Source organism: Elephas maximus, chromosome 16 (genome assembly GCF_024166365.1).
Source record: "Elephas maximus indicus isolate mEleMax1 chromosome 16, mEleMax1 primary haplotype, whole genome shotgun sequence".
NCBI classification, from domain to species: domain Eukaryota; kingdom Metazoa; phylum Chordata; class Mammalia; order Proboscidea; family Elephantidae; genus Elephas; species Elephas maximus.
Window position 1 is genome coordinate 53,739,008 of NC_064834.1, and position 27,584 is coordinate 53,766,591.

The window sequence follows — 27,584 nt, forward strand, 5'->3', positions numbered from 1 at the left end:
ATTAACTATACCCTCATTACCGCTCGCTCCCCATCTCGACCTCCCTACGCAACCCAACACTACGCATTTTAGTATTCCCACGGCACGTGCCACCCACCCTCCTTCTAAAGCGACTACTATTCCCAAGCACCTTCGCGCGAGGCCAAGGTCCTCTTCCCGGGTTCAAGTGGGCCTCGTCGCACGGCCTTCTGGGATTCGTAGTTCTGCAGTGTCACCCGGGAATTGTAGTTGTCTTCCTACAATCGGCTGAGTTAGGCGGCGCCGCGGATCAGAGTAGCGCTGGGCGTTCAGGGGCCAAGATGGCGGCGCGCCGGGGACGGAGAGACGGAGTCGCGCCGCCCCCAGGAGGAGGCCCCGGGCCAGGACCCGGCGGTGGAGTTCGCAGCAGTGGTTGGGGGAGTCGGAGCCAAGCGCCATATGGGACCGTGGGCTCTGTGAGTGGCGGAGAACAGGTGAGAGGCTGGCTGGCGGCCCGCGGTTGGCAGCCCAGCGGCGTGTGCCGGGCGGTGACACGTGGACGCCACAGGAAAGGGAGGAAGCGCTGTAGAATCGATGCCGGGCGGCCGCGGGAGCCGGGCTGGGCCGAGTGGACCTGAGCCATTTGTTGGGGAGAGGCGGAGTCCCTACGGCCATTCTTAGGGGTCGCCGGAGGGGCAGAGCCTGGTGTCGGAAACATTATGGGTTACGCTGGGGGGTCAGGAGACTCGGAGTAGAAGGCTAAGATCCTCTAAAGATGCGGAGTGCTGCGTCCCTAGCCCCGCCCCGCAATTGCTTTTTCGGAGCCACGTGGGGTGGGGGGGCGATTTTCCCGGGAGAACTTGTCTGCCTCCCCTCCCCCTCTAGGCGGCCGGGGCACCCACATGGGTTGGGCTCCTGATGGGGGGGCCCCCGCGGGTCCACGTAGGGGCGGGGAGGGGATGTCCACGTGGCTCCCGCCCCAAGCTCCCCTGCATTTCGTATCTGTCTAGGAACCGCACTGCCGGGAACTGGGTGTGTCCCAGGCGGTCCCGCCATCTCCGGCCCAGGCTGGGGCCCCCGGCTGGGAAGGGAGGGAGGGGGCTGCTAGAGTCAACTTTGCCCAGAGCTTTGGAGTTTTTTCCTTCTGCTTTGGTCTGCGGCCGCTCTCTACAGCGGATGGTGAAGGACTTTCCATATGTGTTGGGGTTCCCTGTGGATGGCGGAGTGTGTTGGGGATGGTAGAGGGCTGAGGCTGAAGGGCTGTGGAGGAGTGAGCTTGTGGCGGCTTCTGTCTGACCGGCTTGGGGTGGGTTGTGAGTCATGGGTACTGGCGTTTTGGTTGCCTGCAGTTCTGCCTCATTCGTGATTCAGGGGGAATGAGGAGTGTCAGTATATACACGGGACAAGCTTCAGTTAAGGAAAGGGAATCGCTCCTCGCTCACGTGTTCCTTCCGCATCTTTGGAGGAGGCTGCTAAGCCCTGCTCCCGTGAACTGACGCACAGCAACTGGGGTGGTCTGTGGTTTAAGGCCTTCTGGAATTTTTTCTGTGGATGGGAAAAGTTGGGGGCAGTTTGAGAACTGTTTAACAGTAGTTGAATATCTATTGGATGGGGCAGTTCTTTCTGCCAGAGTATCTTCTTGGCCTTCAGTTCTGCATACTTAAAGTGTTACCGTCCCACTCCTCAGCAGAGGGCTTCTTAAAAGTTCCCACTCAGGGTGGGGTGGGCAGGGATTATTTTGAGTTGTTATCTCTCTTAGCCAATTAAGCTGAGTCCTTGAGAGCTTTTTGTCTCCAGGTGGCAGTTGGGGTACAGGTTATCAGGTATTGTCAAGTCCAGCAGACCAATCCAGGCCCCACCCCTCCCCACACCCCCAACACACACACACACACGCACTTTCCCAGAGGCCACATCTTGTTTGACTGGTGCTGCCCACCTTCTGGGGGAGAAGCTGGAAAGATACAAGATCCAGTTGTAATCCAAGTTAGGTGGTCATTTGGGGTGTTGGGAAAGAGATTGCCCCTCACTCTCAACAGATTGTGAGCTGGGTTGTTAACCAGCTGTTTACTGAGATATCACTAAGTTCATGCACAAGGGGTGCAGTGGTGAACCACACAAACATGGCCCCTGGCCTCCAGAGTCTTTTGTTTTTATCAGGGTAGGCAGACAATAAACAATGTTAAGTGGGACAGAAGGAAGTGCAGTAGTACTCTACTTTTTAAGGTCTGGAAAGGGACATTTTAACCTGAGACCTGAAAGTTCCATGTGTGTGTGTATGGAAAAGCTTTCATCGTAGGAAACAGTATATGAAGGCATTGAGGGGGAAGACAACACAACGCATTTGAGAAGCTGAGAGACCTGCACGGCCCACCTTCTTATGGAGAGAGCCAGAGGCAAAATGGTGGGAGAGGACAGCCGGAACAGAAGACCCTGGTGGGGAAACAACGCTTCAGGAAGGACCCCTGTAGTCATATTTTGAAGAGTTTAAACTTAATGCTAAGAGCAGTTAAGTAGGATGCCATCGAAAGGATTTAGGGAGGGTTTCAGGAAAGTGATCAGATGTATGTTTTAAAAAGTTTGGAACCCTGGAGGAATGAAATTGGGAAAGCCAAGGGAGAAATTGTTAAAGTTAGAGATGCTGGTGGCTGGCCTTTCCTGGCGTACTTCTAGCCTGGGTTTAAGCCCTGTATGATCTTGGGGAATTGTGCTGTTTGGGGATTGAAAAATGGTTGAGGTCAGGCTGGGGGAGGGGAGGGTCTCTTGCCTGGCGCTCTGCCTGATGGAGGTGCTGACAGAGTTGGGGGTTGTCTTGAGATCCTGGCCTGGCTCCTGCCTGATGGAGGTGCTGACGGTGTTGGGGATTGTCTTGAGATTCTGGCCTGGTGGCTAGGGTTTTGGTAGATAGGGGACAGGAGAACATAGGGATGCAGCCTCCTTGTTCACACAGGAGTGTTTGCTGAGCCAGATGCTCTTCAGCCGCTGGCTGTAATTAACAGGGTTGAAGCCCTGGGAGGGGTTAGTGCCTGAAACCTGTCACCTTTCGCTTCATTTCTGGGGTTGGTCTCAAAATGTCACTATCCAACTTTTCCTCTCCTGAGGCGTCTGCACTCCTCAGCCTATTGATGTGCGGAGAGTGTGTATGCATGTGTATAATGGTAGGTAGTGGGGGGCTAGGGCATGTGTGGTCACACCTGTTGCTTTTTTTTTGTCTTTGGGAAGAGGTGCAGTTTCCCTTTGGTACAGAAGGTGGTGGGGAGCTGGTCTGTGTTTGTTCCTGTTCTCCAGCCTTTGCATCCATCTGTTTCCTACAGTGGAGATACCGTGGCTGTGGCCTCAACAGCCTCATTCCAGCCACTTCTGGCCCTGCCCATGCCCACACTCATGACAGGCCTGGGCAGCGGCTCCTTGTTTAACAAGGGTGAAGATGTTAGTTCTCAATAGAACATGGGGTGGAGGCTGTCCATCTGCAGAACCAGGCTTTCTATTTTGCTCTCAACCTGGTAGAGATGGAGAGGGCATTCATCTCTTGGGACTCCCGTTGAAAGGTTGGGTGGCACACTATAAAAACCCATTGCCATCGAGTCAATTCCGACTCATAGCGACCCTATATAAAAAAAGGACTTCAAAATAAAAGTGAAATAAGTGTGAATATGAATTGTGTATAAGAGACTGTGTCAGGCTTCAGGGTAACTGGGAAGTATTACCACAATTTAAACTAAGAAAAATATAAAATACAAAGGGTGATTGCCCCCAAAGATAGTATTTGCCCCAAAGGACTTGGAACCTAGCTTTAGGAGATTGTGATGGGCTGAGACAGGATGCGATCACCAGAAAAGTGGTTGGCACAGAAAAATATGTGAATTCAGGGGCCTGAGGAGAGTTCAGCATGAGCCAGGGATTCCTGAGGTGTCTTCTGAAAGAAGATGGGATTTGAGCTAAGTGGAGAAGAGAAGCCTAAGTGGGATTTGAGGACAGGAAGGTTGTGGTAGCTGAAACTGCCTCCTTGATGGCTTCCTTTGCTTTAGTATGCCTCTCAGACTGCTTCACCACTGCCAGCAGATGACTGCTGGATGATCTTTTTACTTCCCAGTTTAATAATCTCCTTTGGCTCCAACTGTTTTCTGAATGAAGCCCATACTTTTTCTGCTCAGAAGGTCCTTGAATACTGCCATCCTGGTTGGAGCTTTTGCTAATGGGTTGTACTTTTTTTTGTCTAGGTAGCCCAGAGGTTTGGCGATGGTAGGGCTGCTGCAGAGTTTGGGCCCATTGGTAAAGGGCTTGGTCCCTGGCTTATGGAGCATATCAAACAGCTGACCCCAGTTGGCCCATGCTCTGCAGCCTTTACCATGTTCTCTAAGCCTCCCCCCTTTTACCCCAGGTGCTCTTACATGAGGAAGGGGATGATGATTCTGGCTTTGTCAGTCTATCTCGCTTGGGCTCGTCTCTGAGAGACAAGGACCTGGAGATGGAGGAGCTCATGCTGCAGGACGAGACACTACTGGGGACCATGCAGAGCTACATGGATGCCTCCCTCATCTCCCTCATTGAGGATTTTGGGAGCCTCGGAGAGGTGAGCTGGGCTGGCTTGGAGGTCACCAGGCAGGAGCTTGGTGTGGGAGGCTGTAGTTCAAATGCTTGGAGTTGCTTCAGGGATGGTTCTGCTCTCCCTGGACCTGGGCTCCTGGGTATCCAACCTAACTCCTTGAAGAGTGTTTTTTATCTCTAGGTGGGAGTTGGGCTGCAGACTGCCAGGTAATAATGTCTCCTGTAAGGCTGCCCTGGTGGCCTTGGACTATAGCCCAAGGCCTTTCTCGCTGCCTGGGCCCCTGACCTACGTATCCAGAAAGTTCCCATCTCTGTCTTTGAGCCCAATTCCAACCTAGCCAAGGGTTGTCTGCTGAGCATCCCACATCTTACTTGAGGATGGGGCCGGGGGTTGTATGAAATCCAAGCTTAAGACTTGCCATGCACTCACAGGTTATCCCAGATTTCTAAATAGCCAGGAGGCCATTAGAAAAGGGGGACCAGTCACTAATAGTGATTTCTCCATGAATATCACACCCTTGCCATCAGAGCCTGAACGTACAAGATGCTCCTAGAGTATTAGCACGTGGAAGGTAGCTTTTATTACAACAACAAAACAGGATGAGTGGTCCCCGGCTCAAAAGCTCTGTGGGCATGGAGAGGAAAACATCTTCTACACGTACCTCACTGTGTAGGTGAGGGACTCAAAGGGACAGTTTCATGACAAGCCAGCACTCCTTGGCTTGCGGAAGCTATCCCTGTGGAGATGGAGAGCTGTTGTATGTGTGCTTCCACCTGGTATCATAGGCAAGGGACCCCGTGGTCCTTCTTTCAGCCATTTTTATACCCCAAAGCTTATGTAATCTGCTACACCAATTGCAACGTAGATTTTCCCATCTGACCACCCTGGGAGTGGGGGTAGGGGCATAGTCAGATGTGTGGGCACCAATCCATAATGGCATTTCTTTAACACTGCTGACAAACATTAAGCCTCAGAGGGTGTGTGTGTTCTGAGGCCTTCTACATCATGCCCCCCTCCCTTCCTGAGGCTTGTTACCAAGGTGATGAGTTGGGAGCTCCCAACTCTTTTCCACATTTTAAGTGTTGCCTGGATGTTTTAGAAAAACGGAAGAGCACCTTGATGGCTCGAAAATTCCAACGGCCATTTTCAGAAACCAGAGACAAAAGGTCCTACGAGACAGGTCTCAGTTGATACTAGATAGGTAATGGATGGTATAAATGAGAAAATGAGATTGGAATCCATGCCTCTTGGTGACTAGATCCTTCTGTCTGGCAAATTGAGTTGCTCCTGGGAGACATGATTCTCTTGGCATCCAGTCTGTTTTAGTGGCCCAGTAGTAGGTCATTTGGCATGTTGATGGGACCTTCCTGTTCTCTTTCTGGAGCAGAGCAGGTTATCTCTGGAGGATCAGAATGAAGTGTCGCTGCTCACAGCCTTGACAGAGATCTTGGACAATGCAGATTCAGAGAACCTATCTCCATTTGACAGCATTCCTGACTCGGAGCTGTTTGTGTCACCTCGGGAAGGCTCCTCTGTGAGTGTGGGACCAAGGGAAGGCAATGTGTGGTTAGTACAAAGGGTAGAACTTTGTGGGTCTGCTCATGTCTGAGGCAAAAGGTGATCTCAGATCTTTCTTCTCTTCCTTTTTAGCTGCACAAGCTGCTTACTCTGTCTCGGACACCCCCAGACCGTGATCTCATCACCCCGGTTGACCCGTTGGGGCCTACCACAGGCAGTAGCAGAGTGAGTGGGGTAAGCCTGACCTGGAGAGCCTCAGGGACTCTTAAGAATAGGGGTGTGTGGGGACACGTCTTTAAAAATACTAGAGAAAACTCCTGAAGTTTTGCTTCTTTTCTGCAGGTTGATATGTCTCTCACAGATCCTTGGGATTTTTCCCCACCCACTTTCTTGGAGACCTCCTCCCCCAAGCTTCCTAGCTGGAGGACCCCAAGATCACGACCCCGCTGGGGCCAGTCCCCTCCTCCGCAGCAGCGTAGTGATGGAGAAGAAGAGGAGGAGGCAGCTGGCTTCAGTGGCCAGGTGCATGCTGGGGAGCTCGACAACTCTGGGAGTGGCATCCCAGACTTCCCCATGCACCTTGCCTGCCCTGAGGAGGAAGATGAGGCAGCAGCAGCAGAGATGGCAGCGCCAGCAGCTGGTGATGAGAGCATCTCCTCCCTGAGTGAGCTGGTGCGGGCCATGCATCCATACTGCCTGCCCAACCTCACCCACCTGACATCGCTTGCGGATGAGCTTCAGGAACAGGCAGATGACTTGACGCTACCTGAGGATTGCGTGGTGCTGGAGATTGTGGGCCAGGCTGCTACAGCTGGCGATGACCTCGAGATCCCAGTTGTGGTACGGCAGATCCCCACCAGGCCCCAACCTGTGCTCCTGGATAACTCACTAGAGGCTACTCCAGCCTTGCAGTTGCTTATGCCCACACTGGAGTCCAAGATAGAGGCTACTGTGCCCAAGGAAGAGGAAGAACTGGAATCAGCGTGCTTGTTGGAACCCACAGAAGTCATGGAGCCAGTGGTGCCCGAGGGGCCTCAAAAGCCACCTGCCAATGCAGTGTTGGGTTCCCAGAGAGCTCGAAAGGGTAGGAGGAAGAAGAGCAAAGAGCAGCCAGCAGCCTGTGCAGAAGGCTGTGTCAGGAGGCTGAGGTCGTCCTCTCGTGGTCAGTCTGCTGTGGCCTTGGAGGCCACCTCTCAGGCGGGCACCTTGCAGAAGCAGCCTCAAGAGAAACTTCAAAGAGAGCTTGGGCCTCCTCAGGGTCGGGGGAAGCCCCGGGCCTGGGCCCGGGCCTGGGCAGCTGCTTTGGAAAAGCCTGGCTCTGAGAACTTGGAGAGTGATGCTGAACAAGCTAGCCCTGCTAAAGACAGGCCTCTAGATCTCTACCCGAAGCTGGTTCACACCATCCAAGCCAACTCTCTTCCAGCCTGTCTCTCATTGGTTGGCTCTGCTCAAGCTGACCCCATGCCAGTAGACCCTGTTGAATCTGTTCCTACTGCAGTTGAACCCATTCTGGCTGACCCTGCACCGGCATTGGTTGGCCTTGCCTCAGCCAACTTAGAGCTGGTTGACCCTCTCCCAGCTGACCCAGTGCTAATTGACCCAGCTTTGGCTAACTCAGCAGCCATTGACCCCGCAGTGGTTGTTCCCATCTCAGACGACGTGCCGACAGTTGACCCTGTCCCAGCTAACCTAGTGCCACTTGACCCTGTTCCTGATGACCTGGCTCCAGTTAAACCTGCGCTAGTTAAGCCCAGGCCAACTGATCCCAGGCGTGGTGCAGCATCATCAGCCCAGGGGAGTCCAGCTCCGCAGCTTCTCTTGGAACCGGAGTCCTCAGATCACCCAAAGGCCATCATCCCTGAAGTCAAGGAGGTTGTGGGTCCTTTGAAGGTGGAAAGTGGTACTAATGCCACAACCCAGGAAGCCAGGCCTCGGCCTCTCAGCTTATCTGAGTACCGGCGACGAAGGCAGCAACGCCAAGCAGAGGCAGAAGAGAGGAGTCCCCAGCCTCCAGCTGGGAAGTGGCCCAGCCTCCCAGAGACCCCCACAGGGCTGGCAGACATACCTTGTCTTGTCGTTCCACCAGCCCCAGCCAAGAAGACAGCTCTACAGAGAAGCCCTGAAGCTCTCTCTGAGACTCCCCCTGAGGCTTGTGTTATGACTGTGGTTCCCAGCCCTGCTTCTTCCAGTCCTGAGCTATCTTTAAGCAAACCTGTGGCCTCAACTCCCACTGAGCAGGTGCCATCCCAAGAGATGCCACTGCCTGTAAGGCCTCCACCTACCGTGCAGACCATGTCTCCTGTCAGGCCCATGCCTCCCACGATGCCCACTTTGCCTTTTCCTCCAGGTGGGCTGGGCATGCCCCCCATGCTGCCGCTTCCCCCAAGGGGGCAAGGGGTCCCCAGCCTGCCCCCACCACCTTTGCAACCTCCTAGCCTTCCGATGTCTATGGGGCCAGTGCCACCTGATCCCTATAGCCATTATGCTTCTGTGCCACCCTGGTCTTGTTATCCACCCATGTCCCCTTCTGGATATCCTTGCCTGCCTCCCCCACCAACGGGCCCCCTAGTATCTGGTACTCCTGGCATCTATGCTGTACCCCCCACTTGCAGTGTGCCTTGGGTACCCCCTCCTGCCCCAGTGCCACCTTACAACTCCAGCTGCTCCTATGGGCCCTTGGGATGGGGCACAGGGCCACAACACTCTCCATTCTGGCCTGCTGTGCCTCCACCTCCATTGCCTCCAGCCTCTGTTGGGAGAGTTGTTCCTCCACCCCAGATGGAGCTCAGTGGCATCCCAGCTGGCCCTCCTGAAAGTGTACTTCCTATGCCTATGGCTCCTGTCAGTCTTGGGCCTACTGGCCAGGGAGCTCCACAGATAGAGCCCACCAAGGTGGAGGTCAAGCCACTGCCTGTATCTCCCCATCTGAAGCACAGGGTGTCTTCCCCGGTGCAAAGCCCCCAGATCAAGGCTCCACCGTGTCTGCCTGCTGAGGTTGTGGCTGTCGAGGAGCTTATGTCAGAGAGGCTAAAGCCTGAGACCCAGGAGAAGCCCCTCTCTCCTGCTGCCAAGGCTACACTGACACCAAGGCAGAGCACTGGCCCCAAGCTGCCCACCGTCCACCCGGCCCGACTAAGGAAGCTATCTTTCCTGCCTACCCCTCGTACCCAGGGCCCTGAGGACGTGGTACAGGCTTTCATCAGTGAAATCGGTGAGTGCCACACAGTTCAGTTGGTTTAAAGAAGGGCTCAGGGTTTGCGGGGGGAGTGATTTCCACAGAACAGGGTAAACCACCTCAGTGGGTCTTAGGTGGACTTCTTAAAAGAGTCCCAGGAGGCAGAGCTCTGGGTTTGTTTGCATCTTTCCTGCTTTGTGTTGCTGCCTTGTTTTCACTTAGTACATTGGGCAGGGGGAACATAAGGGAGAGATGAGGTGATTAGGGCTTCTTGAGATCTGTGTACTTAGACTTGGTAGGGATTGGTTTCCAATCCTGTGTTGTGTGCCTCCACAGGAATTGAGGCGTCGGATCTGTCCAGTCTGCTGGAGCAGTTTGAGAAATCAGAAGGTGAGGGAACCTGGGTAGCTTCACTCCAACCCCTTTTTGCTTCTACTACTTTTGGGCCCAGCCCTGTAGTTGCTTAAACTGGGGTGGGGAGAGGAACGTTCTCAGCCACTGGAGTAGCCCCTAATTGGAATGGGGAGATAAAATTCACCTGTGACATAATCTCAGCTCAAGTGGGTTGGGGTTGTTTGGGGACATCTTTCTAGAGGGAGGTAGCTCTCATGCTGGGCCTCAGAAGACAAGTAGAATTTCAAAGAGAACATATGTTTGGTGAATAAAGGCAGAGAGTGCATAGAGGGATCATGTGTGTTCTATTTGGAAGACACTGAGTAGCTAAGCTTTCTAGGTACAAGGCATGGTTTTAGATGTTGTAGAGGAGAGATACTGTGTCATGTTCTCAAGGAGCTTACAGTCTAATTGGGGAGAAAAATGTGCAGAATTGACGACTCGGTAACAGGTATCTAGAATACAAAGCAAAATACAAATGTAGGACAAAAGTAGGCTATGAGGCTAGGAAGTTAGGCAGGTCATGTAGAACTTTGAATGTCAAGCTCAAGAGTTTGTCTCAGATTCAGCGAGGAGTGTGGGTGTTTCTGAGCAGAGGAAAGACATTAAAAATAGTACCTGGGCACCCACTGAAAGAGAGTGGATCTTCCTGGGGAGAGCGCAACAGAGGATATGTGGGCAAACTGGATGTTCCTCCGCTGGGTCTCTAAGCCAGCCTTTCTGCCCCTCAGTCTGGAACATATGGTTGGGCTTTTAACTAGTGTGGTTTTTTTGCAGCCAAAAAGGAGTGCCCCCCCCTGGCTCCTGCTGACAACTTGGCTGTAGGAAACTCAGGGTAAGTATGGAGATGAAGTGAGTGAGTTACCCTACAGCTGTTGGTCAGCAGCCAGCTGGTGCTCCAGGACCGTTGACTGGAGGCCTCTGTTGCAAGGACGTTCAGTCTGCTTTAGAGGCTTTCCTCATTTTTTACTCATCCTTCAACTCTGCCCAGCAGTGCTGGGCATTGTCTTGGGTGGTAAGGTGGGAGGGTGTGTATCATCCTCCAGCTTATTCCAGTCTGGGGATCCAAATGCCCTTGAGGTGCCATTTATCATCTGGCAAGCCATGCCTTTGGTAACCTTTCCTTCGTTTAATAAACTTGACGCTTGTTCAGCGCTGGTGAAGGTGTAAGAGGAAGTGAGGGGGTGGAGATGTTCAGGACTAGGTCTCCTGTGGCTCCTTGGAGGACAAAGGTATCGTGGACCTCCTTGCTCCCCAAATCACTGAAAGGCCTTTTTTCTTCATGTTCATGGCACCCCATCCTGTTCTCCCAAGCTTGTTCCCTTCCACATCGTTCTCAAGTTGGTTTGAGCTGGGCAGGCAAGGCTCCTGGCTTGAAGGAGTTGTGGGGCATTCAAGGTCATAGCCAGCCTACCTCCTAGAATCAGGCCAAGCTGAGTTGAGACCCAACCTAAAATTTAGTCACTACGACCCCTTTTGTGCTGGAAGGAGAATGATGGGAGCAGTTGGTATGTCCCATGCCTCTCTGCACTCGCCCCTCTCCCATTGCTATGTGAGGAGAGCAGATGTTCAAGATGTTGAGGAGGCAATGAACCAGGCTCTCCCTTTTCCCCCGCCAGCAGCGTTGACACCCCCCAGGAGAAGAGGCCCCTAGACCGGTTACAAGCCCCAGAACTGGCCAACGTGGCAGGTGGGTTCAGGGTGGGGAACTCTGCCTTTGACTAGTTCATGCAGCAGACGTTTTCAGAGCCTGCTGAGCACCAAGTGTGTAGGTGTTGGGGATACAGAGATACCCGTCCTTGAGGTGTTCACAGTCTAGGGACCAGATGTGTAAACAAATGAGTATGTTGAGTGTCAGAGGTGGTGTATTAAAGAAGACTGGTTCATAGTGGGGGCAGAAGGGAGCAGTTGGGAAGGATTATATAGATGGTAATCACCCAAACTGAGGCTTACAAGAAAATCACAGACATTAGGTTGAATTAGGGGACAGGGCATTCTAGATTGAGGCAGCAGCTTGAGTGAGCTGGCAAAATGAAAACAGCCTGGTATGTTCTGGGGATTTTTGAATGGTTCGGTATGGCTGGAGAGGTATAGTGGCTGATCAGGTGGTGGGCAGAGCTAAAGCAAGAGTTAAAGATGGAGTGGCAAATAGGTCAGATATGGATGCTCTGAATGCCTTGTTAATCTGTTTAGATCTTATCGTGTGCGTGGTAAGAAGCAATTGAAAAAGCTTTACTGGATTGGTTTTTGGGAGCTCCCTCTGGCAGAAGTATAGACGATAGGTGGATGGATATGAAACCAGAGGTGGTAGGGAGACCATTGGACGATTATTGCATGAGTTCGGGAAAGAGACAGTCCAGAAGTTGGGCAGCACTGGGTGGGGGGGGTGGGCCTAAGAATGGAAAGGTAGACTGGACAGGACCTGGTCACCAGCTAGGTTTGGGTAGTGAGAGGATGAAGGGTTCAGGGGGACCCTAGCTGGCTGGGTTGTCTATTGCTGGTCCCTGATACGGGGAACACAGGAAGGAGCAGTTGCAGCAGTGGGAGAAATTGGGCTGTTGACCGTGCTTGGTGTACTTTCTGAGATGAGGTGGGGGTCTCTGGAGCCTGTGTGCACAGTATTTGGAAATAGAGAATGGGATCTCACCCTGCTATCTCCATCCTCCCTCCCCCCACAGGGCTCACCCCTCCAGCTACCCCTCCCCACCAGTTATGGAAGCCCCTGGCTGCTGTCTCACTGCTGGCCAAAGCCAAATCTCCTAAGTCCACCGCCCAGGAGGGAACCCTGAAGCCTGAAGGAGTTACAGAGGCCAAACATCCAGCTGCAGCCCGCCTCCAAGAAGGGGTCCATGGCCCTAGTCCAGTCCATGTGGGCTCTGGGGACCATGACTATTGTGTCCGGAGCAGGACCCCCCCCAAAAAGACGCCTGCCTTAGTCATTCCAGAGGTGGGCTCCCGATGGAATGTCAAACGCCATCAGGACATCACCATCAAGCCTGTGTTGTCCCTGGGCCCAGCTGCCCCTCTGCCCCCACGCACAGCTGCCTCCAAGGAGCCGCTTGATCACAGGACTAGCAGTGAGCAGGCAGATCCCCCAGCCCATTGCCTTGCCCCATCTGCCTTGCTGTCCCCTGAGGCCTCTCCCTGCCGGAATGACATGAACACTAGGATTCCCCCTGCATCCTCAGCCAAGCAGCAGTCAATACGCTGTTATCGAAAAGCCTGCAGGTCAGCCAGCCCCCCAAGCCGGGGCTGGCAGGGCCGCCGCGGCCGCAGCAGCCATTCTATCAGCTCTGGGTCCAACGGGACCAGCGAAGCATCTTCTTCCTCATCCTCATCGTCGTCTTCCTCATCCCGTTCCCGGTCCAGGTCCCTCTCCCCCCCACACAAGAGGTGGCGAAGGTGAGCTCTGGTGGCCTGTTAGGTCCACTCTGTTTAGGAGCTTCATGAACTCCTCTCTGTGGTTTTCTTTTGAAACCTTTTGCACATTAACTTTGATACTTTTAGGCACTAAGGTTTCTGTTTCTGTCTTTGGCGTTTGTCGTCTCCTTTCCTAGATTGTTGAAGGAGACAAACTGGGAAGAAAGCTTCTATCCTGTGTTGGAGTATAGGGTATCCCTGAGGTCCCCTGCTTCCTTGAGACTTGCCTTGGGGAAACTCTTACGGTTCTACCTTGACCATGTTGATCCCCTCACATATCATATTGGCCCTCATTTATGGCATTTTCCTGGTGGTATGTGGGAAGGCGGGATAGTGAGTTGTTAACAGGAAATAGTCCTTCCCTTAATCATCTATTGAGGAAAGAGTTTGGGGCAGTTTCTTTGGGTATCACTGTGGCCTCATCTATTTCTTGGCAGTATCTTTACTCTTAATAATGAACCCAAATTTTCCCACTTAATGAATTCTTGGTTTTTGATGGTGGTAGATGCTTTCAGAAATGGCCCCTGTACAGGTCTAGCATAGTCTTCTCCCCTCAATGCCATGGTCACAGCAGTCCTGTGAGTCATGGGAAGGGAGCAGTAGGCCAGAGACTCAGGTCTGGCCTTAGCACCACAGATAGCTGGCTGTGAGACCAAGGGCCCACTCCTATTCTCTCTGGGTCTTTATCTATTTTTTTTTCTTTCTGATTGTTAAATATTTTTCAGTTTTTAATTGCACAATTGAAGATAAGTATGGTCTTTGTCAAAACATACCAGATATATGTAAAGTTCTCTTGAAGGGCCTCAGTTTGTTCATCTGTGAAGAAAAGTGCTCTTCTAGACATCTGCTCTGCTTTGCCTCTGGTCCTGAGCCTCCAGACAGGGAGGCAGCGCTGGGGCCAGGGTGAGGTAAGTGGAGTATACCTGCACTACTCCAAGCATTCCTGCATGCCCCTTTATCCTCCAGGTCCAGCTGCAGTTCCTCTGGGCGTTCCCGAAGATGCTCTTCCTCTTCCTCCTCCTCCTCATCTTCCTCATCGTCCTCATCCTCCTCGTCCAGTTCTCGAAGCCGTTCCCGCTCCCCATCCCCCCGCCGGAGAAGTGACAGGAGGCGACGGTGAGCATGTTTAGGGAGGCAGTGTACCTGGGATGCAGACACCTGAGAGTTGAGTCTTGGGTTGTCTTGTGTCTGGGGAGCTGATGAAACCTTCTTCTGTCAGGTACAGCTCCTACCGTTCGAGTGACCATTACCAAAGGCAGAGAGTGCTGCAGAAGGAGCGTGCAATAGTGAGTAGAGGAGCAAGTTATGGGAGAAGGAGGAACTTCCCTCTGAGCCATGAGCTCAAAGAGCTGAGTGTAGCTGTGATCCTGGCTCATGGCAGGTCTGTTTTTCCTTGCTCCAACATAGGAAGAGAGAAGGGTGGTCTTTATTGGGAAGATACCTGGCCGCATGACTCGGTCAGAGCTGAAACAGAGGTTCTCGGTTTTTGGAGAGATTGAGGAGTGCACCATCCACTTCCGTGTCCAAGGGTAAGCTTGGGCCCTAGGGTCAGGATGTTCTTTCTGCCTCATTCAGCTACCTTGATGTTTCTTCATCCTTCCCCCTTGCTTTGGTGTGCTGGGCAATGTAGAGCACCTTCATTTCTACGATCAGAGGGTTGGTTATTTGGGGAGTGGGAAGAAGCACCACAGACCCTCTTTGTACCCTGGTGCTGTCACTGCTCCATGGTATGTGCCCAAATGGCCATCCCAGCCCTTGCCTCACCCTCCCCACCAGTGACAACTACGGCTTCGTCACTTATCGCTATGCCGAGGAGGCATTTGCAGCCATTGAGAGTGGCCACAAGCTGCGGCAGGCTGACGAACAGCCTTTTGATCTCTGCTTTGGGGGCCGCAGGCAGTTCTGCAAGAGGAGCTATTCTGATCTTGGTGAGTGCAGGGAGGGCCTGAGGTTTTGGCACATTTCATCGCCTCCCTAGAAGGCTTCCCAAGCCTTTGAGTGTGGGGCTAGGTAGACTTAACCTTCATCTGACATGTGAAGAACCTGAGGGGTGAGATCAGAAGAGAAATGGGGTTCTCCTGTGTCTCTTTGACTTAAAATCAAGGCAGTTTTAACTCCGTTCATTATTGGGATGGGAGGTGGCTAGCCATTTGAGGACCCTGCGGTTGGGAAGCAGTGGTCAGAGACCTTTGAACCCTGACATTTGGTCTTTCTTTATAGACTCCAACCGGGAAGACTTTGACCCTGCCCCTGTAAAGAGCAAATTCGATTCTCTTGACTTTGACACATTGTTGAAACAGGCCCAGAAGAACCTCAGGAGGTAACCCTGGGCTCTCCTCCCCCCCTTTTCTTTGGAGGTGCCCAACCTCCTCCATCCCCCTCCCCCACTCTAGGGGAGAGAGCTGCTAGTGAAGAGATGACTGTTTTATAAAGAAATGGAAAAAAGTGAAATAAAAAATGTGTAAAATCAGATTTTTTAAAGGGTATTTGTTTTTTATAACAGGTATTGAAACAAGATAACTTGCATTCCTATGTAAGATGGTTAGGGCTGAGGGGTTCCCCCAGTGTTCGGAACATCTTAAGTCACTATGCAGACTAATTAATAAACATGAACTAGTGAGAACTCTCAAGTGTGATTGTGTTTCTTTCTTTGATGCTACTGCCAAACATACTTTTCCTTTCTGAACATAATCAGGGATATACTCATGCCATTAAGTTCCTAGGACCTTTCTCTGGTCAGGTACAAAATTCTACTTGACTGACTCCTGAAGTGTGTTGTCTATGAAATCAGCTATCTAAGGCAGTGCATCTCACACTTTAAAGGGCATTTGAGTCATCTGGAGATTGTTTAGAATGCAGATTCTGATTTTGTCCTTTTGGAATTGGGCCTGAGATTCTACATTTCTAACAAGGGGATATTGTTTCACCAAGGATGTAGAGAGAGCTCACACTTGTTGCAAATAAAGGTTTTCTCATTCACCGTCTGTTTTGTTCACCATTTTAGCTTGAGCACAATTCTTGACACACTGCAGGCAGCCAGATGTTTAAAGAATGCGCGTATGTGGACAGATGTGGCCACCTTCTCTCTGGGGAATAGGACTGCTAGAGTTGTATCTAGGGGAGGGGAGTGCCTCTTTTGAGAAAGAGGAAATCCATGAGGAAGTGGATTCTTATCCTTCCTGAGGGGATGCATTAAGAGGAAGTAGTCAAGGGGTAGTGCTTCAGATTGAAGGGATTGTTGTCTGCTAATGTGACTTGAAATACGGCAGAAATTGGAATTTCCTTGGCAGACCTGGGCATTGATATTGGGTTTACTCATGACAAAGGGAGGGGTTCCCCAGTTCTCCCACAGAGAGTTCACAGTGTGAGCTCTGACCCAAGAGATACAAGGTTTATTTTCTGGACTAGGGGTTGGAGGGATTGCTGTGATCCAGAGGTTTGGTGCACTATCCTTTTTCTTTCATGGAGCTGACCTAAGGCTGAGTAATTGGGGTAGAGAGGCCTATGTGTTAGAAATCTGTGGGAGGTGTAGGGCAAGTCATGACAGGAAAGTTGTGGGGATCAACACTTTCATCACCACGGATAACCTGAAGGACAGATGGGAGTCTGGAGGCTAGGGTGGTATCTGAGAAAGGGCCTCCCTGAGTGTTGGAGACAGTGAAGATGAAGAGTGAGAATCCACCTGTAACGAGAATGGGGGCTGTTGGGAAGTCTTGTGACCAAGTCTAGACAGTAGCACAGGTCGAGCCGGCCAGTCCACTCACCAGCTGAGGCGCGGGAATCTGCTCTGAAAGCACCTCCAGCAAAAGGACAGCGCGCGGGAAGCCCAGAGTTTTCCCGCCACGGCAGAGGGCGTGACTCCTGACGTCAGAGCTCCCCTCCTACAAAGTGACGGCCGGCGGGCTCCGCCTTTACCATGATGGCGACACGCGTAGGACCGGAAGAAATTTTTAGATTTCCTCCTTGACCCTACCTCGGAGGCGGAGGTGGGACTGCTATGTAGAATACCACACTTCCGGTATGCGCCCGCGCGGCGCAATGACGTCACGCGAGCCCTCCCCCTTGTGTTCCTGAGTTTCTAAATCGTGCTGCGTGGGCAACCGTAGTGACGCGTGTATCCTGGAGGATGGCGGACGCCGGTTTGCGCCGCGTGGTTCCTAGCGACCTGTATCCCCTAGTGCTCGGCTTCTTGCGCGACAACCAACTGTCAGAAGTGGCTAACAAGTTCGCCAAGGCGACAGGCGCTGTGAGTCCCGGGCTTGGGGCGCGGGTTGGGGAGGGATGACCACAAAGCTCTGGGCCTTGACATGCTTAGGGTTCCGGGTAGGGAGGTATGTGGAATCCGCCAGTCGAGTGTCTGCAGGACCTTTGTGCCGAGCTCTCGGCGGTGACCGGGGAAAGTCCAAAGCCTCGGCACTTCCTTTTTCACGAGGTTTGACTAGATAGCGCTGAGTCTTGTTACATTTTCCTGGTGAGCCGTGCAACGGCTGCAGTGTGGGGCCCGCGTGGTCCAGGTCACGTGGGCTGGCGGTGTTCTTGGGGGAAGCTTGGTGTCCAAGGGTATTGGTGGCGCTTTTTAGGCTTTTCGTTAGCCGAGGGAAAGCGTGAATTGACCTGTAATTCGCAATTGTCCAAGACTTAAAGACGAGTGAAATTGCTTCAGAAATGAAAGCAAGGGTTTTTGTGAGTAAAGAAGAAAATGAACGAAAGTAGAGGCAGGGTTCTGCTCTTAGTGATATTGAAACAAAGGCTGAGTATATCATGGCTCTACCAAGCAGGCATAGCAGTGGGCTTAGAGTTTCGGCTTATGGAATCAAAGTTAGGTTTAAGATCAGGCCCAGAAACCGGGGCAGTTTGACTAACCTCTCTGAGTATTTGTAGTTCTACATCATCCACTTGATAGAATTTTTGTGAGTTTCAGCCAGATGATGTATACAAAGTGGCAATCCTAGTGCCTGATGTGCTGCAAGCATCAATGAGTAAAAACGGTTAATATAGTTATGGTAACTTAGATGCTCCAAACATGTGTAGGAGAAGGATAACCAGGAATATGACAGATTTGGAATCCACATCTCAATGAAAGCAGACATGACTGCATGGGAAAACCCCTGCAGAGAAGGGTAGAATAGTAGTCTTAAGCATGTGTAATAACATGATTGAGAAGGTAGGTTTGTCCTTTGTGGCAGAATCAGTCTTTGAAAGGAGGTGATTAGATCAGCTTCAGAAAGAACTTCCTTAAGCTGGGATAACCTGCCTTGTAAGTTGATATAACTGCCCTTTTTTTTTTTTATTGGATCAATTTTGTATTGACTGTTAGGGGGACTGCAGAAAGTGTTTCCGCAATGGGTTGGATAGAGTTGGGTCTTTCAGAGTTAGAATTCTTTGGTCTTATGAGACAGAAACTATTAATCGTGGAGAGTTTACTAAGGATTGGATGCTAATTCTTTTATATGCATTATTTTTTATCCTATGATCAACTTAATGAGGTGTGTAGTATTATCTTCATTTTATAGAGAAGAAAACACTCTCAGAGATTAAGTTCAGTTCTGTCCTGTAGGGTTGCTATGAGTCGAAATTGACTCGACTGGTAGCTTATTTACTAATTTTCTTTTGGAGTCTTGTTTTCAGCAATTTGGTAGTACAAACCAAACACAGTAAACATTTTCTTGTATAAATGTTTGTGCCCTTGTTTTATGAGTAAGGATACATTCCTAGATGACACATTGGTAAAGAGAATGCATGTTTTGTAAGGTTTTGATAGTGGATAAATAGGCAGGAAGATAGATAGTACCACAAACCACAGGAATGCCCCAAGTTTTGGGAAATATACAAATGGAATTTTTTTTTCCTTAATGTGTGCAAGTAGGAGCAGTCTTATGAAAATTTAATGTTTGTACTAAATTTAGTCACAGGATTAGTAGGTAGCATTTAAAGCATAACGGAACATTTGATCTCTCCTAAAATAACCAGTATAAAATTTTGCTTGGCTCTTTTTCTTTTCCCCTACAGACCCGTCAGGATGCCAACGCCTCTTCCCTCTTGGACATCTATAGTTTCTGGCTCAAGTAAGCTTTCCCTGTTCCACATTGTCTGTATTCTCCCACTGGGCGATTTGGGCTGTGTTCCTTGGTTTGGGAAGGTCCTGGTGCCCCAGAAGTTAGCATCATTGACTTTAGCAGGTCTGCTAAGGCCCCAAAGCGGAAGTTACAGGCAAATGGGCCAGTAATTCAGAAGGCTAAGAAGAAGACTTCATCCAGTGACAGCAGTGAGGATAGCAGCGAGGAGGAAAAAACCCAAGTGCCTCCAGCTAAAAAGGCTGGTAAGGCAGGGCAGGGGGCTTGGGGTGGTGGTTCCAGGAAAAGGATTTGTAGCCTTTCTGTTCCACATGGCTAACTCTTACTGGTGCCTGTGCTGTTCAGCTATAGCTGCCAAGCAGGCCAGTCTTCCTCAGCATCCTGGAAAGGCTGCAGCCAAAGCATCAGAGAGCAGCAGCAGTGAAGAATCCAGTGACGAGGAGGAGGAAGAGGACAAAAAGAAGAAGCCTGTCCAGGTTTGCAGTTTTGGGAAAGGAAGGGGTTGCTTATGGAATTGGAAAGAAACCTAAATTCTTGACTTCTAGCTTGTGACCAAGAGGTGGTGCTGGGTGTGAGGCAGGTGACTGTGAGGAAGAAAATCTAGTGACTTTCTGGGAGGTAATAGAAGTATGAGGTCCGGAACGGATGTGCGAAGATGAAGTTGGGCTTCAAATCTGGAGGTATTTTTGCTTCTCTGATTGACTGTCTGGGGCTCTGACAATAAAAGAGAGAGCATTTAGTAGATAGGTACTGGAAACTCTTGGCAGGGGCCAGCAGGGATAGAACTGATACGTCAAGTGGCTGAACTTTTGTTTCTCATTAACAGTTGGTTGCCTTTTTCATCTGCTTTTCTCCTCAGCTTTCCCTTTCTCTTGCTGCTCCATTATCTGTTAAAAAATAAAAAGGGCTTAGAAAGCCCTGTACACTAGGATGTCCTTTGAGTACCCAGAAGTACTTGCTGATTGCCCTACTTGTGTGTTTCCTAACAGAAGGAAGTTAAGCCCCAAGCCAAGACAGCCAAAGCTCCCCTCAAGAAAGCTGAGAACTCTGATTCTGATTCTGATTCAAGCTCAGAGGATGAGGCACCGAAGAACCAGAAGCCAAAGACAACACCTGTGACAGCTAAAGCTCAGGGTAGAGCCCCATCCAAACCAGGTACAGTTTCTCTAAGAGCCTGGGCTGGGGAGCAGGTTGCCTTGGCAACTGGTGTTAATTAGGCTCATTAGGTGCAAGGGTGGAGTGGTATTAGTTGTTGAAATGGAGGTATGGATTAATGTCATTTTTTTTTTTTTTTTTGTAAAGATGGTACTTGTTTGGCATTCTTTTAGTTATATTTCATAGACATTTTATGTTCCCATAAATCCCATTCCACTGGGACCCCTTATATATCTGTTCTCGGTGCTCTTCAGTGCTATTTTTCCCCCGCCCCTTCATAGGATGAATGGGATTTTTTTTTTTCCTTCTGTAATTTCTCCCACGTTGGAGGTTAGGTTGTGATTTACAAAGCTTCTCTGAATGGAATTTGTCATGGAGGACTTAAGAGGACATATTTAAATTATCTGTACCGTAACTTCCTTTTTTAGAAAGTTTTATTCATGAAATTGGATGAGAAGCCATTCTTCGACACAGTAAACGATGGCAGTTTCCTTCATGGCTGTTCCAAAGATAAGAGAACCAATAGACCCCTCTAAGTTCTGAGCAAATAGGAAGGAGAGCTTTCACGGCCTCTGCTTTGCCTCGTTATCCCTTACACTCTCTTTTCCTCTAGGAACGCCAGCTCAAGCAACACCTAAAGTAGCCAATGGCAAAGCAGCTGGCAATAACAGCAGCAGCAGCAGCAGCAGCAGCAGTAGTAGTGATGACTCAGAGGATGAGAAGTCAGCAGTCATCTCTAAGAAGGTCTATACCATAACTTACCAGAGAAGGGGTGTCAGGGTTGGGGGTGCTTGACTCTGTACTCTAGCAGGACTGGTTGGGTCAGCATTATTCCTGGGGTAATTGATTTTCTCTCCGACACAGACTGTACCTAAAAAGCAAATGGTGGCCAAGGCCCCAGTGAAAGCTGCTGTCGCCCCTGCCCAGAACAGTTCCAGCAGTGAAGACTCCTCCAGTGAGGAGGAAAAGGAGCAGAAGAAACCCATAAAGAAAAAAACAGGTGACTGGACATGGGGAGTCAAGCTGCAGGACTGTGGCCAGGGCCCAGTTGCTAAAGGACCTCTGCAATTGCCATGTGGACTTCTCTATAGAGCTGCTGGAGTGTCCCCATGACATGACAGCTGGCTTCTCTCAGAGCAAGTGATCTTAGAAAGAGCAAAGAAGAAACTACAATAGCTTTTAAGACCCAGTCTCGGATTTGTCGCCACTTCTGCCACGGCCTGTGTGTTAGAAGCGAGTCACTAATTCTAACCCACACTCAAGGGAAGGGGAATTAAGCTTCATTGCTAGAAGGGAGCAGTAGCAAAGAATTTGTGGAAATACTTTTAAACCACCACACTGTTCCTCTTAAACAGGTCCCTACAGTTCAGTCCCCCCACCTTCTACTCCTCCACTAAAGAAGACCCTGGGGACCCAGCCTCCCAAGAAGGCTGCAGAGAAGAAACAGCCTGAGGAAAGCAGTGAGGACAGCAGTGATGAGTCTGGTGAGTCTGAGGGATGTAACATACCCCCGAAAATGGGTCAGAGGGGAGGGTATGAGCAGTCAGGAAGGGAGAAATGCTCTGGTCCCTCTCTGGCATTTCACCAAAGCAAGACAGAGCTAAGGCTCTGGATTTGTTTTCACATTCTCTTTTTGATGGCACTTCTGGTTGGGTTGGAGCTCTGGGCCCAGTATAATGTCACAGGTTCTCCCCAGATTCAAGTTCTGAGGAAGAGAAGAAGAAACCCTCAGCTAAGGCAGTTATCTCTAAAGCAACCCCTAAACCAGCTCCAGCAAAGAAGGCATCAGAGAGTTCTTCAGACAGCTCAGGTAAGACAGGTGGAGGCCCTCAGCAGTGGGTTACCCACTCCCTTGGGCAGCTGCTACAAGGACCTCCTTGAATCTGCTTTGGGGAGCTGTTCATTCTGGACCCTCTGTGTCTAGACTCTGACAGCTCTGAGGATGAAGCTCCTGCCAAGCCAGTCAACACCACCAAAGGTCCCTCAAGTAAGCCACCTGCCATTACCAAACAGCCTGCAGCTAAACCAGCTGCAACTCCCAAGCAGCCTGCAGGGAGTGGCCAGAAATCTCTGCCCAGAAAGGCTGATAGCAGCTCCAGTGAAGAGGAGAGCAGTTCTAGTGAGGAGGAGGAGGAGAAGATAACAAAGACAACTGTGGCCACTCCCAAGTCCAAGGTGACAGCCAAAGCAGCTTCATCTCTGCCTGCCAAACAGACCCCTCAGGGAGGTGGGGATAGCAGTTCTGATTCCGACAGCTCTAGCAGTGAGGCAGAGGAGGAAGAGAAGGCATCTAACCCCCCCGTTAAAAGGACACTGCAAAAGGCAGCAGGAACTGTGACCCCTTCCAAGCCAGCTTCCAAAAAAAAAGTAGAGGCTGAGAGCAGCAGCAGTTCTTCCTCTGATGACTCCAGTGAAGAGGAAGAGGAGAAGCCCAAGGGCAAGGCCACTCCAAAACCACAAGCTCCCAAGGCCAATGGCACCTCTGTACTAACTGCCCAGAATGGAAAAGCAGGCGGAGACAACAATGAGGAGGAGGATGCGGTGGCAGTTTCCAAGCCAGGTCTGTATCCAGAGAACCTGCCTTCTGGGTTTTACCCCCGCAAATCAGGATGGGGTATAGTCTTAGGGGCTGGAATAGGAAGAGGAGAGACACCACTAAGTTTCTAGTTGCAGACCTTCAGCATGGGAATCTGGGAGGAGGAGAGGAAACTTGTCTCCACTGAGTCTAGCTTTTTGTTTTTTTCGTTCAGGAAAGAAGCGGAAGCAGAATCCTGAGGCTGCCAAGGAGGCAGGGACTCCTCGAGTCAAAAAGCCTAAGCTCCAGACCCCCAACACATTTCCAAAAAGGAAGAAAGTAAGTTGTCTCAGTTTCTTCTGAGGAGCCAGCCCCTTAAAAGTAGAAAGAAAAATCTGGGGCTCTTTTTGACAGCTCTCTGCCTGGTCTGGCACACGTGCACATGTGTGTAGCTCAGGAGGGTTTTTAATTTCCTACTTTATTCTTTAGGGTGAGAAAAGGGCATCATCCCCATTCCGAAGGGTCAAGGAGGAGGAAATTGAGGTAGATGCACGAGTGGCAGACAACTCCTTTGATGCCAAGGTGAGAGGAGAGAGGGCGTTGTTGACTCTTGAGGGCGGTGCAGCAGGAAAGAGGACAGCTTGTGGTTCAGGTTGGTGAGCAGTTCTCTGGGATCAGGTTGCCTTGAGCAGGGCATAGAATGAGAAGAAAGCAACAGGAACCTGGTGTTGGGCTCCTGTGTGGTGACCACCTCTTTTTATCTACCAGCGAGGTGCAGTCGGAGACTGGGGGGAACGAGCCAATCAGGTTCTGAAGTTCACCAAAGGCAAATCCTTTCGGCATGAGAAAACCAAGAAGAAGCGGGGCAGCTACCGGGGAGGCGCCATCTCCGTCCAGGTCAATTCCGTTAAGTTTGACAGCGAATGACCTGGTATCATCTGTGGTGAAGCAGGGGTGCTGCTCCAGGACCACTCTCATTGCCTCATGGACCTGGAACCCTCAGCTGTCTTGGGGGAAGGTCTGGGTTAAGACAGCAGCTTAGAGTAAATACTAAGACTTTGCAACGTAACATCCTCTCTGGTCCTTTTCTGTGTTCCTAGTTTTGTACAGAATTGTTTTTGAGTGTTGAGTAGCAGGGGCATGCTAAGGGGAGTGTTAATTTTTAAGAAAATTTGTTTTAATTCTCATCCCTTTCTGCCTGTACTGTGGAAGTCCTCATACTGATAAATTTATATATTTTATATTAAATCACTTCCTGTTGATTTTTGTTACAATTTTCAGAGGCAGGCTCCCACAGGTTAAGTTTTGCCCAAGGAGTAATAAAGGTTGTGTGTAGGTTTTAATAATCTACGTAAAGGAGATTTCTGCCTATGTGATTCACATTTCATCCTTCCCACCGCTCACAGCCCTGGTGAGGGGCAGTGAAAGCATGGCTTATTTATACATGTGTGTCACGCATGCACTGTGCAGTTCATTCGCATTCCTGAGGTCTGGGACTGAAGTTTTCAGTCAGCATGGACCTACCTACTTCTGGGGGATAAAGTTCACTGTTTTGTGACAGGCAAAATTCTCGTATGGTATGAACACCGTGGCTCAGTCTGAATATTTTTTTTGTGATTTTATCACTATTACATAACGTCTGTAATAACATTTTTGGGTTTTTTTTTGGAAGCTTAAAACTTTTTCTTTTGTTGAAAGGTATTTTTTGACAACCGTTACTAGTATTGAGTACCAAGTTCTTAAATGTTATAGTTTAGGTCACTGATTACCAGAGAAGCTTTTAAAACTTTGAGGACTGCATTTTCTCATTTTTTTTTACATTTAGAGAACAAAATAACATTAATTTATTCTGAAAGACACGTATCACTTGGTATTTCTGTCTTGGTAGCAGTCATGACGTAAAATTGTTCTTATTGACTCAGAAATAGTTGGGGATCACTGATCAAGAAAGTGGTGGTGGGGGGGGACAATTCAACTATCTTTACTTAAAAATCTCAGTCTTCAGTAGGAATTAATGTTACATTAGGTGAGTTTATAAGTGGCCTTTATAAAACATATTAGCTAGTAAAATGAGTATAGTGGGGTTCAAAGAGCATCATAACAGGATTTTGTGTCTGGTAGTTGGTACATAGGAGTAATTGGTGTGCCCCCTTAAGAAACTAAAATGTCAGTAACATTGAACTTAACAGTAACAAACAGCAAGCAGAGATGATGGATGACACCTAGGGCAAGCTGGCTGAGTGTAAAGCTGTGACCGTAGGCAGTGCCCAGTCAACAAGTGAGGAGGGAAGAGTCAGCGAGCTCTGTGGAGGCTGGGCTATCCCTGTGGTGGGAAAGTGTGTCCGAAGATCTCAAGGATGGGATGTAGGACTTCAGGTTAACCTCCCTTTGTTTGGATTCCATGCTCCCTAACCTGATAACTTGATCCATGAAACTGCCTCTAGGAAGAAGATGCACTGTTCATGCTGACATAGCTACTTCAGTCTGCATGGTGAAAGTTACATGTCTTACTATGAAATAATAAATGAGCTGGTTTATAATGTGTCTTTGGGAGTATTATTGCAAGTGAGTCCACACCCTTTCTGCCTCCCACCAAACAAGACAACTTGGCTCCCAGTTTGAGGACTGGGGTCCACATCTGGGTTCACTGCAGAGGCTTCTTGGCAGCAGCTTGCTGAGTCTGACTGGCAACACTTTTGCTCATGGTGTCTTCCAGGCAGTATTTCAGCCTGTGCATAGTCTAAGTTGGGAGTTGGCCCAAGACTTATTTTTGTATTGCCTAAGAACTAAGAATGATTTTTACATATTTAAAGAGATTAGGGGGGAAAATAGGGTGACAGAGACTTGATGTGGCCCACAAAGCCTAAAATGTTTGCTATCTGGCCCTTTACAGAAAAAGTTTGCCATCACCTGGTCTAAATCAGTGCTTCGTAATACCGGCTTCAAATTAGAATTTTAAAAAACACTGACACCCAGGATCCCATTCCCAGGCCAGTTGACTTGTACTCCCTGATGGGGCCTGGGTGTTAGTATTCCTTAAAGCAGACAGGTGATTCTAATGTGCAACTGGTGTTAAAAACTGCTAGTCTAAGAGTATTTGAAAAGAAACAAACGATATTCCGCCCCCATGCACGTATTTCAAATGTGCTTGTTAACATTTAGTCATACAAAAGTGGAAATTAGATTTCCTTCTCATCTTAGCCCTGGTTCCTGGAGCCGGTTTCTTGTGTCTGCTTCCAGAGAGTGTCTGTGTGTGCAATACTATGTGTATGTGTATCCTTCCCACTTTTCCCTTGCACAAATGGTAGTTTGCTATGTACCTTGTTTTATAACTTTTGAGCTGATTTCATAGCAGAACACAGCTTGTTTTTAATGACCGCGCATTACTCCATTGTATGGAAATAGTATGAATAGTGCATTATTGGTAGACGGTGCGGTATACGTGGATATTTTTATAGGAAAAACTCCTAGAAGTCATTGCTGGCTCAACAGGATATAGCATTTAGCATTTTGTTCAAGACAGCCCTCCAGATAACTGATTTGCAGTTCCAACAATAATTTATGAAAAGTGTCGCTTGCTAGCACTATTACCAAATTGATCTTTGGCACTTGGATTAATGGAAGTACTATCTCAATGTTGTTTTACTTTCCATTTCTCTTATAAATGTAAAGCCATTTGTATTTTCCTTTCTGTTGAAGTGTGATTGACTCTGTCCATATTTCAATTGGATGATTTCTCATAATGGTTTGTAAGTGCTCTTGATATATTAATAGAAGGTCAGCCCTCAATCATGGGTTGCAAATATTTGTTTTTCTGGTATTTTCATTTTAAAATGGGCTATGATATACCTCCATTAACTTTTCTCCTTAAAAGGGATGAATAATTTGTGAGCTTACTGTTGATGGTAAAGCTGTGGCTTGTTTTTTCTTTTGCATTTGGTAAACATAACCCTTCCCAGTCTTAGTTTGCTTATTTAACTTAACAGACTTCCTTTCCCCCTTCGGTCTGGGAAAGCTGAACCTGCTACCTATATGCATCTAATGTGTTATATAAGTGAGGCAGTTTAGCAAATTTTCTAGCACATTCACTGAGAACCACTGAACTAGATGAAACAGCCCAGAGTATCAAATAATTTGCCTGGGGGTTGATAAAACTGAAACTTAGCCTATTGAGATAAGAATCCAAGTCTCTGTCTTCTGTCTAAAAATCAAGCTACATGTATTCAATATTTTTTGAGTGTATCAGTGATAGAACTCCTTGAAAGCCAAAAGTCTAGTGAGGGAAGTCAGGCATTATGCCATACAGAGCCCTGTCAAATGAGGGCACCAGAGGAACACCCCAAGGGAATAAGCAGGAAAAGACTTGGTTTACCCTGGCCTAGGATTCTGAAGAGAGAGCAATTTGCCAGGTGTGAGAAAGCACATACTACGCAAGGAAGAGGAAGTATTTTCCTGTGGGAGAAGGAGACCTTTAGGAATAGCAAACTGCTAGTGCAAAGACTAAATGTGGAAAAATGCAAGCATTTCTGAGTGGCACAAGTAGAGGGTGCGTGGGAGGTGGGGACAATATAATGCAAAGTCTGACAGGATTCAGTGGCCTTTTGTACCCAGATCAGGACTTAGCACTTTATTTTGTTTACCTGAGTATATTAGGAGCTTGATAGTTCAGTGCAGTGTTCCTGGTGCTAATACTGCTTCTGGGAAAGCAATGTTCCTTGGTAATTCACCACCAGGAGTTCTCAGGTGCCCTGCTTTCCGCAGTGCCGGCTCAAACTGCAGTTACTAAAGAGACCAGTAGGTGGGGCCCTTGCCCATTGTGTCGAGAGCTGA

At 49.4% G+C, this 27,584-nt stretch overlaps 2 protein-coding genes across 6 annotated transcripts; both read left to right on the forward strand.

The window, feature by feature from the left end:
- The first annotated feature begins 229 nt into the window (after positions 1-229).
- PPRC1 (PPARG related coactivator 1) lies at positions 230-15,625 on the forward strand. Of its 4 annotated transcripts, none has more exons than XM_049855276.1 (14): positions 230-452; positions 4,337-4,528; positions 5,892-6,038; positions 6,155-6,256; positions 6,365-9,233; positions 9,534-9,587; positions 10,368-10,425; positions 11,210-11,280; positions 12,269-12,992; positions 13,977-14,126; positions 14,230-14,296; positions 14,418-14,539; positions 14,787-14,938; positions 15,231-15,625. In XM_049855276.1, the coding sequence occupies exons 1-14, from the start codon at positions 300-302 to the stop codon at positions 15,332-15,334; spliced, it is 4,965 nt and encodes a 1,654-aa protein (XP_049711233.1). In that variant the 5' UTR covers positions 230-299; the 3' UTR covers positions 15,335-15,625. The 4 variants fall into 4 exon arrangements, with proteins under 4 accessions (XP_049711233.1, XP_049711234.1, XP_049711235.1 ...); XM_049855277.1 differs by having other exon boundaries at positions 11,213-11,280; XM_049855278.1 differs by having other exon boundaries at positions 6,155-6,247.
- Positions 15,626-17,068: 1,443 nt separating this feature from the next.
- On the forward strand, positions 17,069-26,367 carry NOLC1 (nucleolar and coiled-body phosphoprotein 1). Of its 2 annotated transcripts, none has more exons than XM_049855287.1 (13): positions 17,069-17,256; positions 19,020-19,075; positions 19,187-19,329; positions 19,430-19,560; positions 20,074-20,239; positions 20,853-20,983; positions 21,104-21,239; positions 21,595-21,723; positions 21,936-22,049; positions 22,164-22,799; positions 22,990-23,093; positions 23,244-23,336; positions 23,523-26,367. In XM_049855287.1, the coding sequence occupies exons 1-13, from the start codon at positions 17,137-17,139 to the stop codon at positions 23,679-23,681; spliced, it is 2,118 nt and encodes a 705-aa protein (XP_049711244.1). In that variant the 5' UTR covers positions 17,069-17,136; the 3' UTR covers positions 23,682-26,367. The 2 variants fall into 2 exon arrangements, with proteins under 2 accessions (XP_049711244.1, XP_049711245.1); XM_049855288.1 differs by having other exon boundaries at positions 17,070-17,256; positions 19,190-19,329.
- The last annotated feature ends 1,217 nt before the right edge of the window (positions 26,368-27,584 follow it).

What these genes read in the sequence shown, in the direction of transcription:
- PPRC1 (XM_049855276.1), top strand. Translation starts at nt 300, where the DNA reads ATGGCGGCGCGCCGGGGACGGAGAGACGGAGTCGCGCCGCCCCCAGGA. An exon ending in GCAGTTTGAGAAATCAGAAG is followed by an intron (nt 9,588 to 10,367) that starts GTGAGGGAACCT and finishes GTTTTTTTGCAG; the next exon opens with CCAAAAAGGAGTGCCCCCCC. An exon ending in ATCCACTTCCGTGTCCAAGG is followed by an intron (nt 14,540 to 14,786) that starts GTAAGCTTGGGC and finishes CCTCCCCACCAG; the next exon opens with TGACAACTACGGCTTCGTCA.
- NOLC1 (XM_049855287.1), top strand. Translation starts at nt 17,137, where the DNA reads ATGGCGGACGCCGGTTTGCGCCGCGTGGTTCCTAGCGACCTGTATCCC. An exon ending in AAAAGAAGAAGCCTGTCCAG is followed by an intron (nt 19,561 to 20,073) that starts GTTTGCAGTTTT and finishes GTTTCCTAACAG; the next exon opens with AAGGAAGTTAAGCCCCAAGC. An exon ending in CAGCAGTCATCTCTAAGAAG is followed by an intron (nt 20,984 to 21,103) that starts GTCTATACCATA and finishes TCTCCGACACAG; the next exon opens with ACTGTACCTAAAAAGCAAAT.